At 32.6% G+C, this 12,500-nt stretch overlaps 1 protein-coding gene and 1 pseudogene across 1 annotated transcript; both read right to left on the bottom strand.

Annotated features, from left to right (window-relative positions):
• Positions 1-34: 34 nt before the first annotated feature.
• LOC121785519 (metalloendoproteinase 3-MMP-like) lies at positions 35-1,343 on the bottom strand. The gene has a single exon (XM_042183974.1). The coding sequence runs from the start codon at positions 1,286-1,288 to the stop codon at positions 362-364; it is 927 nt and encodes a 308-aa protein (XP_042039908.1). The 5' UTR covers positions 1,289-1,343; the 3' UTR covers positions 35-361.
• An 8,498-nt stretch (positions 1,344-9,841) lies between these two features.
• LOC121783890 lies at positions 9,842-10,817 on the bottom strand (annotated as a pseudogene).
• Between the last annotated feature and the right edge of the window lie 1,683 nt (positions 10,818-12,500).

Genomic DNA, 12,500 nt, shown 5'->3' with positions numbered 1-12,500 from the left:
GATTATCTGCACAATACAAGCCATGGAACTCGAATTAAAAGATACTCCACTAAATTTCATTAATGCTTGATTATGAAAATAATACAAGCGGTAGTATATATAGACTCTTCTAGCAACCCTATGCGGTTCTTACTTATTTGCGATCCGGGAAAGAACCGACAAAGAAAACCCGAAAAGGAGCTTATATCTTGCTCGACTCTATTAGGACGTACACATGGGCTGCTCGGCCTCTACGGGCTTGGAGAAGGCCAAGTCTGTGTCAGCGCACGAGTAACCTTAGACACTATTACAAATTCCAACATAGGGAAATTATTTTCACACACAACATTAATACTTACTATGACGGATTAAACATAACATTTTATTTATTGTACAGAACTCTTATTCCTTCAATATCATCTGGATGCAAGTTCTTAGTCTGTCCGGCTTCGATCGACGGAAACATGATTGCTCCATTAACTGAACTGTGCCCAAGCCCTAAAAGGTGTCCGATTTCATGAACTGCAACGGTTTCAAGGTGAAAATAGCCCGGAGCTGGCCCAACGGACCACAACTCGTCCGCGTCATAATGGAACCTTCCATCTGTTGGTGCAAATGCATGAGCTAGAGTTCCGCCACGGCCATCAAAAGGGGCTCCATCTTGGTGATTACCTCTAAAGAACCCTATAACCAAATCAGAGAATTGATTGGTTGGGACTTGTGAAAAGGAAAAGTGGGTTGCAGCATCCCACTTTTGGAAGGCACTTACCACAGGGGGAATTGCATTTGTGGGATAGTTGGGCACAAATCTATAAGTGAGATGGGTTTTAGTCCATTTAGGGTTTCCTTGAAAGAAACTGTAGTGAGATACTATGTGGATGTTGCTCGAGCTCGACTCGTGTCTATTGTCACGGGGTTGCATGTAGTTGGTGCCGTCAACAATATCAGGCACCCCGCATCGTGGGGCTGTCATTTTCGATATCGTTTCATCATCTATGATACCTGAGGGTTTGATGTGGAAGTTTTTCTGGTAGGTTTTGATAGCTGATTCCATGGTATCATCGAAATCATCATCAGTGGCATGGGTTTTGTTTGAATAGTTGAGATAACCGAATTTCTCGAGGTAGGATTTGAGCTCGTGGATTTCCTTTGTGTTGTTTCCCTTGTGACAACCTTTTAATGACTTGATGAAATCAAAAGGTGATGAGTTTTTGGCACTTGGGATGCTCCGATTGGCATGGCAAATTGGAGCAAGTAGTATGAAAATGAGGATGATGAAGGAGATGGGATGAAAGATCTTAGAAGCCATGAACGAGTGCTTGAAAAGATATGTTCGTAAGACTATTTTCTTTTGTGTGATAAATGTAACTGCTAATTGCTCCTATTTATAGACTGAGTTTGGCAGAAGATAAGCATAGATAGAAAAGAAGTCGAGGAGTAAAATTTATTTGTGGGTTTCATTAATTGAATGACTTTAACTTGGAATATTAGGGATAGTATATGAGAGTGATAATAATACTCCCGCCGTCTGATCGTGCACGAGTTTTAAGAAATGTAATGAAAAGTGAGTTGAAAAGGTTAGTGGAATGTTGGTCATACTTTCATAAATTAGTTTCATAATAAAATGTTAGTATTATTGAGTTAGTGGAATATAAGGTCCATTACCAAATATGGTAAAAAGTGAAATAAGACAAATTTTGTGAGATGGACGGAAATAGAAAAATGGGACAAACTTTCAGGGACGGATGGAGTAAAATATAAGAACAAACTGACAAGAATTGTGAGATATGTAACAACTTATTCCTAATTAATCATTTATGATTATATAATAGAAAACTGAGCACTTTATATGAGTTTTGATTTTTATGAATTTTGTAAAATTAAAATGTGAATAATATTTTTAATGTATTCAAATCAAATTATAGAAAACAACATAAACAATGTTAAATATGCCCCAAACAAGAATTGTGTTTACATAAATATAATCACTGTAATTAATATATATAGAAGAAATATAGATATATGAGTAAACATGTACATGGTTCATAATCTGAATAACTAAATTCTAATGTAATAGGTCAATTCTTATCAAGTGCATATAGTACAATAATAAAAATACAGAAGAAATCTAAATACATGCATAAATATGTATTAGAGTGAACTACAGAAACCATCCCTGACGTTTCCATTTGTTTCACTCCAGACCCCTGACAAAAAATAATATCGCCACACGTCTCTGGCGTTTAACATAATTACATATCAGGTTTTTTCGGACTAAAAGACCCTTCAGCCCTAAAAAGGGCATTATGGTCATATCCAATGGAAATCTGCTGTGGTAGGCTGCTGCACTGCATGTACCTGCTACTTACTGTTCACTGCAGAGTTTTGTTCATTAAACGCAGAAACATGTGATATACTGTTCATTTAACCCCACCGTCCACACAGCTTTATTCATTAATCCATTTACATGTTATTTATATAGTATACTTTAAAGATGCTTTAAATTCTTTTATTCTTTATTAGGATTTCTAATTGTTTCTTTGCCAGTCCTTTTAGTAATGAGTTAATTACTTTAACAATATAAATTTATGAATTTTATTATTAAAAATATAACATATATTCTATAGAAAATATTAAAAGAAAAAAAGTGTGCGTTGTTTAATAAAAATTTACTTCTTTTATTTAATATTATTATTTTTTATGTAGTAAAAACACTTTATATTCAACTATAAAAAATGAGTTATAATTGAAATGACTAGCCAAACCACCGAATTTAAGGTGTTTTTACTAAATAAAATAAAATATTCCATAAAAAAGAATAAAAATATTAACGAAACACACTTTTTTTCTTGTAGTAGTAGTAATATTTTTCATGGAACAACTTTTATATTTTTAATAATAAAATCTATAAATTTAATTAATAAAATAACTAACTAAAAGGATTAGCAAAAACATTTTAATATACGGAGGAAAATATAACAAAGGACATCCTATGAATTATACAGTACGCATCTTTATCTTTATGCATGTAAAATCAAAATGTATATCTATGAATTAAAGAATAAATTTGCGTCGGGGGTGGGGAATTAAATACTTAGTAGTGAATCTAATGGATTAACTGTTAGGAGTATAATACATTTTTTTGTGCTGGTTTATTACATTTATTTATAATATCTATTGATTAATTGTGTATCAAATTCAAAGTCTTAACAAATTTTTTATGGTATTTTTTATGGTATCTGTGAAAACAAATAAATCAACTCAAACAATTATACTATGATTTGATAAAAACGCAGCCATGTGCAGAGCTAATGTCTGCAAATATGAAGCCATGTGCAGAGTAAAAATGACTGAAATGCCCTGCAAGGCATAAGGGTATTTTAGTCCGAAAAATGGCTACAAATATACGATATGTGATTATGTTAAACGCCAGAGACGTATGTCGATATTATTTTTTGTCAGGGGTCTGGAGTGAAACAAATGAAAACGTCAGGGATGGTTTATGTAGTTCACTCTATGTATTATATGTATTGGGTCATAGAATAACTAAACCTTAATGCATAGGGTGAATTCTTATCCAAGTAGATATTTGTTTATACAATAATACAAATACCCTATTTTCATAGGACCCTATTTACTTATATAGATGCGTATTCAAATTAAATATATGTAATGGGAGAAAAAAACATGTATATACATGTGTAATCAACTGGCTCCAGCAATGATAATTTAGTTTACTCTTTAAGACGATAAATCCAAATATTGCGTAGTTAGTTTAACGATTTATATATTCAAACTACACTGGACAAAACATTTATTTGTGTGTGTTATATCAAAAAAAATAAAATAGTAAATTAATATAAATAAAAAGCAAAAAAACATAGAAAATGAATAAAGAAAGTGGTTCGAGGAAATAAGCGTTTGAGGTGAGCTTTCTTTTTAAATAAGGGCAATGCCCTAAGTATATTTTATGTGAAAATGATATGAATATTTGTCACGTCGTATTTTGTTTTATTCTATGGAACCTATCTGATGTGACTTTTGTTATCTATAGAAAATCGAATTCGGCTCTGACTAGGAAGTGAGTCCCTACTCAGGCTAGTGTACACCTATGGGAGATCATGCGCTATCTCTTTCGAGTTGGCCGGTCTAGTGACTTGGAATGTGGCCACATTCCTTGTCATCAATGGTACATATATGGTAGACATCTATGAGAAAATGACCGCAGTCAAGTTTTACGATGGAAATTATTTTAGTGTCTCGGGAATTTCTAAAGTTAAAACCCCGAGATCACTCAATGGTGGCATGATAAATACTTTTCATAAAATGTTTTCGGAATAAGTCCACTGAGTGCATCAAGTACTCAGCCCTGCATATGTTTTAAACATGTGCAGGTTGAGCGGTGACGAGCGCGGTGGGTGTTGAGCATAAAAATGAATGAATGTCTATCAAATGTTCAGAATATGGTGTATCTTCATACATAGCATTATTCCACTCTCGAATGCTTCTGCTGAACGTTGTTTCATTTATCTTCTGATATCGTTGAATGTTGTATCTTTTGATTTCAAGTATTGTTGGGATAATATTCGTTTCGAGTTGTTAATTGTCGAAATGGTACTTTGATTTAATTTGATCTATTCTCATTTATTTCGAACTATGGTCGGGTTTTGTTGTTTTCCACTTTCTTTCCCGCTTCTTTAACCCTCCCCTGGTCGCGATTCACCGTGTTTTCTATCCTTAGAAAATGCGGTCGTGACAAATACTAAGCTTATTATAATTTATTAAAATAAAATAATTTCATCTAATTAGAGTTCGATTAGATAAATAATTAAGACTACTCACTTTTATTGAGTGAACTGAGGTTTTTAAACTTGCTGTAACTCAACTCCTAATTGATTTAGCCTAACTTTTTTTTAATTTATCAACCAATTCAACAAATTAATACAGAATATAATTTTATTTTAAATAATTAGAGAAAGAGGAGAGAGAGTCATTTGAAATTATTAAGTACGTATAAAAAATGAAGGAAAAATTGATTAAAATAGCCTTTAAAGAAAAAAAATGAAGAAAAGGTTAAAAAAAAGTCCTAAATAATACCTCAAATAAAATTAAGTCTTTGTCCAGAAATTTTGATGATATTTATTTTTATGGGACCAAAAAATGCAAACACCATTCTTAAGAAAGAAAAATGTATAGTTTGCATAATAATTTAAATAAATATATTAGTTCTGATTTTTTTTTAATAAAAAGTACTCCATATAATTAAAGAAACAAAAAATGTCGTATTCATAAGTCAAATACATGAATCAGTTCCAGTTTTTCGACCTAGATGGCTAGATCATCTTATAATGCATGTGCTAACCAAGAATAACATTGTTCATCGTACAAATAGTAAAAGATAGTAATAAAAAGTTTGACATTTAGGTAGAAATTTAATTATTACTTCAATTTAATGTGAATTTCTGGATAGGAAATTGTCAACTAATTAAATGTACAATATAAATTCATTATTATTGTATATACGTACCGCCAAACTTAATGAATGCATGAAATACCTATGTTAAAAAATCTAAATGTATGCCATATCATAATATAGCAACGTTATTATAAAAAACTTATATTTAAGAATGCAAAAATCGAGACGCAATTACTTGCGATAGAAAATTTTAAAAAATAACAATAATTTAGGACGCAAAAGAAAACGTTCCGAAATTAAAGACAAATTAACTTAATCTTTTTTTAGGACGCTTCTATTTGCGTCATCTACTTTTAGTTGGGACGCCAACAATAAGGACGCTTTTTAAAGTGTTAGTGGCATATTTAAAAACATAAATTAATATTTTTAATTGCATTAAAAAATGTCCTTACCAATTTTTGGCTGCAGTGCGTTCATTATTTATTGAGCAACTCACCATACATCTTTTAGCTTTTTCTATAGTCACCTTAAGGATTATACTAATAAAACTTAACCTTTGTGGTTTGTAACGTTTGAGTTTTGTGTTATGCATATCAAAGTTTTTAAATATAAATAATGCTTATTAGTCGATTTAAATTTTAATTAAGATTTATTTAATTAAAGTTACGGTATACATAATCGAAATATATATAATAAGTACGTCTCAATTAAACATAAATTAATAGTACGAAGTTGATATGTGTAGCATATACTACTTCCGCAATATTAAGGGCTGACACGTTCATATCATACTAATTATTTTTTAAAAATATATAATTATAGAACGTGGGGTTTACAATATCCCGAAACTATAGATGCAATCACCTTTAAAGTTCTTTTTTACTTTTTCTTTAAAAACAATTTCCCTTCAAAAATCCTCCAAAGCTTGGAAGGCTATTTTAGATTATTATTATATCCAGGCTGCACCAATTTTATAAAATAAGCCAAAAAGATTACTTTTAATTTGTAGTTTATAATATTGGACTTTTATTTTATGGAGTAGTATTTCCATTTCTTCCTTAACTATTTTTATTTCTTACTTCTCTGTATGTTGAGACGTTGAGTAGTGACTTTTCTTCTTTTCATTTCTTCATTGGTCTACCCAAAATAGACGTTGTGCAGGTTGAGCGGTGACGAGCGTGGTGGGTGTTGAGCATAAAAATGAATGAATGTCTATCAAATGTTCAGAATATGTTGTGTCTTCATACATAGCATTATTCCACTCTCGAATGCTTCCTCTGAACGTTGTTTCATTTATCTTTTGATATCGTTGAATGTTTTATCTTTTGATTTCAAGTATTGTTGAGATAATATTCGTTTCGAGTTGTTGATTGTCGAAATGGTACTTTGATTTAATTCGAGTTATTCCCATTTATTTCAAACTATGGTCGGGTTTTGTTGTTTTCCCCTTTCTTTCCCGCTTCTTTAACCCTCCTCCGGTCGTGATTCACCGTGTTTTCTATCCTTAGAAAATGCGGTCGTGACAAATACTAAGCTTATTATAATTTATTAAAATAAAATAATTTCATCTAATTAGAGTTCGATTAGATAAATAATTAAGACTACTCACTTTTATTGAGTGTGAGGTTTTTAAACTTGCTGTAACTCAACTCCTAATTGATTTAGCCTAACTTTTTTTAATTTATCAACCAATTCAACAAATTAATACAGAATATAATTTTATTTTAAATAATTAGAGAAAGAGGAGGGAGAGTCATTTGAAATTATTAAGTACGTATAAAAAATGAAGGAAAAAATTGATTAAAATAGCCTTTAAAGAAAAATGAAGAAAAGGGTAAAAAAAAGTCCTAAATAATACCTCGAATAAAATTAAGTCTTTGTCCAGAAATTTTGATGATATTTATTTTTATGGGACCAAAAAATGCAAACACCATTCTTTAGAAAGGAAAATGTATAGTTTGCTTAATAATTTAAATAAATATATTAGTTCTGATTTTTTTTATAAAAAGTACTCCATATAATTAAAGAAACAAAAAATGTCGTATTCATAAGTCAAATACATGAATCAGTTCCAGTTTTTCGACCTAGATGGCTAGATCATCTTATAATGCATGTGCTAACCAAGAATAACATTGTTCATCGTACAAATAGTAAAAGATAGTAATAAAAAGTTTGACATTTAGGTAGAAATTTAATTATTACTTCAATTTAATGTGAATTTCTGGATAGGAAATTGTCAACTAATTAAATGTACAATATAAATTCATTATTATTGTATATACGAAACTGAGTACAGTCTATATAAATGTGCATAGTATAGATCTTATTTACAACATTATCCGTTACAGCCAAACTTAATGAATGCATGAAATACCTATGTTAAAAAAATCTAAATGTATGCCATATCATAATATAGCAACGTTATTATAAAAATCTTATTTTTTAAGAACGCAAAAATCGAGACGCAATTACCTGCGATAGAAAATTTTTAAAAATAACAATAATTTAGTACGCAAAAGAAAACGTTCCGAAATTAAAGATAAATTAACTTAATCTTTTATTTTTTTTAGGATGCTTCTATTTGCGTCATCTACTTTTAGTTGGGACGCCAACAATAAGGACGCTTTTTAAAGTGTTAGTGGCATATTGAAAAACATAAATTAATATTTTTAATTGCATTAAAAAAATGTCCTTACCAATTTTTTGCTGCAGTGCGTTCATTATTTATTGAGCAACTCACCATACATCTTTTAGCTTTTTCTATAGTCACCTTAAGGATTATACTAATAAAACTTGACCTTTGTGGTTTGTAACTTTTGAGTTTTGTGTTATGCATATCAAAGTTTTTAAATATAAATAATGCTTATTAGTCGATTTAAATTTTAATTAAGATTTATTTACTTAAAGTTATGGTATACATAATCGAAATATATATAATAAGTACGTCTAAATTAAACATAAATTAATAGTACGAAGTTGATATGTGTAACACAGGGACGGACCTAGCGCAGGCCGAGCAGGGGCTTGGCCAGCGCCGGACCAGTACCCTCATGACCGACCCCAAATGTGAGAAATCATGTAAGTCTGTGTCACTATGCGTAATGGCGAGGAAGAAGAGAAAGAAAAGAAAAAAGGAGAATGGAAACGTGTTGAATTTACAAAAAGTTTAGCTAGTCTAGGAGAGGTACCTAGTATCTACAGTACAGACTACTCCATTCCACACCTTGTATTTTTATCTATTTTAAAAATCCAATTACTATGTTATCAAGTTTTTGTCGGCCCATAGCCGGTTTTTACAAAACTACTTCAAATATTTTTTATATTATGATTACAATTTACAATTAATCGATTATATACATTTGATTGGTGACTTTATAATATTTTTAGTATTTAAATAAAAGTAACGAAGCAAATGAAAAAAAAAATGCATTTGTCAAAATTGCTTTTATTTATCATCCAAATTTATTTTAAATATAATTAAAATTTTGAGATTTATATGTGTTTATTTTTCAATTATTAGATGACCAATTATTTAGGGATAGTGTATCAAGGCTTGAACTTTGCTTTATACATTCGATTTAGAATTGCATTTTAAGAAATTATGATAGTGATTTGTGAATTACTCTATACTTTGGTTTGTTAATTTGGAATTAGATAGCTATGAATTTAGATTGGATTAGGAGTTTTAGAAATATATATAGTACATAATAATGGAGATTTATTGAACTTTTTTTAATTATAATTATCATCTGGTGTCTCACAAAATTTGTAAAAAATTTATATGTAAAATTAAATACAAAATGTTTTACTTTAATTCAGCACCGGCTTCTTCGAACTTCTGGTTCCATCCCTAGTGTAACATATACTACTTCCGCCATATTATGGGCTGACACGTTCATATCATACTCCCTCCGTCCCCCAAAATTCGTCACCATTTGACCCGACACGGGTTTTAATAAATGTAAAAGAAAGTGGGTTGAAAAAGTTGGTGACATTGGGTCCTACTTTTATATATTAGTTTTATAATAAAATATGAGTGTGAATGAGTTAGTGGAATGTAGGGTCCACTACCAAAAACGGTAAAAGTGAAAGGTGACAAATTTTTAGGGACGGACGAAAAAGGAAATATGTGACAAATTTTCAGGGACGGAGGAACTCGAATTAAATTTCATTAATGCTTGATTATGAAAATAATACAAGCGGCAGTATATATAGACTCTTCTAGCAACCCTATGCGGTTCTGATTTATTTGCGATCCGGGAAAGAACCGACAAAGAAAACCCGGAAAGGAGCTTATATCATGCTCGACTCTATTAGGACGTACACATGGGCTGCTCGGCCTCTACGGGCTTGGAGAAGGCCAAGTCTGTATCAGCGCACGAGTAACCTTAGACACTATTACAAATTCCAACATAGGAAAATTATTTTCACACACAACATTAATACTTACTATGACGGATTAAACATAACATTTTATTTATTGTACAGAACTCTTATTCCTTCAATATCATCTGGATGCAAGTTCTTAGTCTGTCCAGCTCCGATCGACGGAAACATGATTGCTCCATTAACTGCACTGTGCCCAAGCCCTAAAAGGTGTCCGATTTCATGAATTGCAACGGTTTCAAGGTCAAAATAGCCCGGAGCTGGCCCAACGGACCACAACTCGTCCGCGTCATAATGGAACCTTCCATCTGTTGGTGCAAATGCATGAGCTAGAGTTCCGCCACGGCCATCAAAAGGGTATTGATCTTGGTGATCACCTCTAAAGAACCCTATAACCAAATCAGAGAATTGATTGGTTTGGACTTGTGAAAAGGAAAAGTGGGTTGCAGCATCCCACTTTTGAAGGCACTTACTACAGGGGGAATTGCATTTGTGGGATAGTTGGACACAAATCTATAAGTGAGATGGGTTTTAGAAGATGGCCATCTAGGAAAGAAACTGTAGTGAGATACTATGTGGATGTTGCTCGAGCTCGACTCGTGTTTATTGTCACAGGGTTGCATGTAGTTGGTGCCGTCAACAATATCGGGCACCCCGCATCGTGGGGCTGTCATTTTCGATATCGTTTCATCATCTATGATACCTGAGGGTTTGATGTGGAAGTTTTTCTGGTAGGTTTTGATAGCTGATTCCAGGGTATCATCGAAATCATCATCAGTGGCATGGGTTTTGTTTGAATTGTTGAGATAACTGAATTTCTCGAGGTAGGCTTTGAGCTCGTGGATTTCATTTGTGTTGTTTCCCTTGTGACAACCTTTTAATGACTTGATGAACTTAAAAGGTGATGAGTTTTTGTCACTTGGGATGCTCCTCTTGGCATGGCCAGTTGGAGCAAGTAGTATGAAAATGAGGAAGATGAGGGAGATGGGATGAAAGATCTTAGAGGCCATGAAGGAGTGCTTGAAAAGATGTAAGACTGTTTTCTTTTGTGTGTGATACATGTAACTGCTAATTGCTCCTATTTATAGACTAAGTTTGGCAAAAGATAAGAATAGATATAGAAGGGGTCAAGGGGTAGAATTTATGTGGGTTTGTTTTGCCATTAATTGAATGGCTTTTACTTGGAATATTGGTGTAGAATATATTAATTACTTACTCCGCCGTACATAAAAAATAGTCTCATTTGTGGATGACACGGGTAGTAGCAGACGCATAAAATAATTTTAGTAAAGGCTGCATTGTATATACTTTTATGTCTTTGAGTAATTGTCTCATACTCTCTTTTTTTTAAAATTTTTCCAAGGATAATTATTTTATTTATCCATTATACTTTTGGTAATTAGACTCCATATTTTATTAACTTCCATCATTTAAATTTTATTACTCTCTTCATTCACTAATAATCGTCCCATTTTACTATTTTCGTTCATCCACCAATAAATGTCTCATTTGATATTTTTACTATTTTTGGTAATGAACCACACAATCTATTAACTCTATGTCATTCATGTTTTTGACTGGGCATTGATTTTTAAGAGATTTAATGAAAAAAACTAGAGTGAATGAAAAAATAGAGTGTTTCGCGGTTACAGTTCCGGTTTCAAAACCGCCGGTTTCGGTTCTGAATCAGCGGCTTTTCGACAGTTTTTTACGGTTTCGAACCGCCAGTTTTCAGCGGTTATGGCTCGGTTTCATGGTTTTTCAACCGTTTTTATGGTTCTGGCACGGTTTCGGTTCGAAATTTTTTGAATCTGAACCGAACCATGATTCTTAAATTGACGATTTCAGTTCGGGTAAATTCTCACGGTTCCGGTTTGAAACCATAACCGCCGGTTAACCGTCAGAACAGTAAACCTTGGGCACCTCTACATGGCACTACTTTCAAAAACTAAAACAACAATACTTATATATACAGTAACTTAATCCATTATACTAGTAATACTTACTACTCCCTCCATCCGTAAAATGTTGTTCAGTTTTGCCATTTTAGTCCGTCCATAAAAAGTTGTCCACTTTATTTTTTTACTATTTTTTGTAAATGGACCCCGCTTTTCATTAACTCTTTAGAGCATCCGCAGCGGTGAGCAGCATATGTTGTCCGTCCGTCCGTGCCAGTGGCACGGTACCGCTGTCCGCCGCTGCGCTCTTGCCGCTGGTGCGCCACTACTCGATGCATCGAGCATGTCCATGCCAGCGAGCAGCTGACGTGGCGCGTTCTGATTGGCCTAAGGCATTTCCGTTGGAAATTCAATTTTTTTTAAAAAAAAAATGAAAATAATACCAAAAATTAAAAATATAAATATTTCTTCAGAATCTCAAAAATATGGCCGTTTTTTTACCATTTTATGGATTTTTTTATTTTTTTACTTTTTTATCCCCAAAATCATCTATAAATACACACATTCATCAACCATTTTTCACATCAAATTATCTCTCATTCATCTCTCATTCATATTTTTTCATACAACTTATCTACATCTTCATCTCTCACTCAAACCCTCAAATGGATTTCACTCATCTCATTGCGAAAGCGGAGCGCGAAGAACAAGAATACTATGAACAACATTTTGCCGCCTATGAAGCCTATGTCGCAGCGAATACCCCCGCCCCTCCTCCCCGACCAACTAGATCAACTCGCCGCTATATCCATCGTGACCGG

Source organism: Salvia splendens, chromosome 21 (genome assembly GCF_004379255.2).
Source record: "Salvia splendens isolate huo1 chromosome 21, SspV2, whole genome shotgun sequence".
In the NCBI taxonomy this organism is placed as follows: Eukaryota; Viridiplantae; Streptophyta; class Magnoliopsida; order Lamiales; family Lamiaceae; genus Salvia; species Salvia splendens.
Note: the sequence above shows the minus strand (reverse complement) of the source record. Positions and strands in the feature narration are given on the sequence as shown.

Excerpts from the sequence above, each read along its gene's own strand:
- LOC121785519 (XM_042183974.1), bottom strand. The coding sequence starts at position 1,288 with ATGGCTTCTAAGATCTTTCATCCCATCTCCTTCATCATCCTCATTTTC.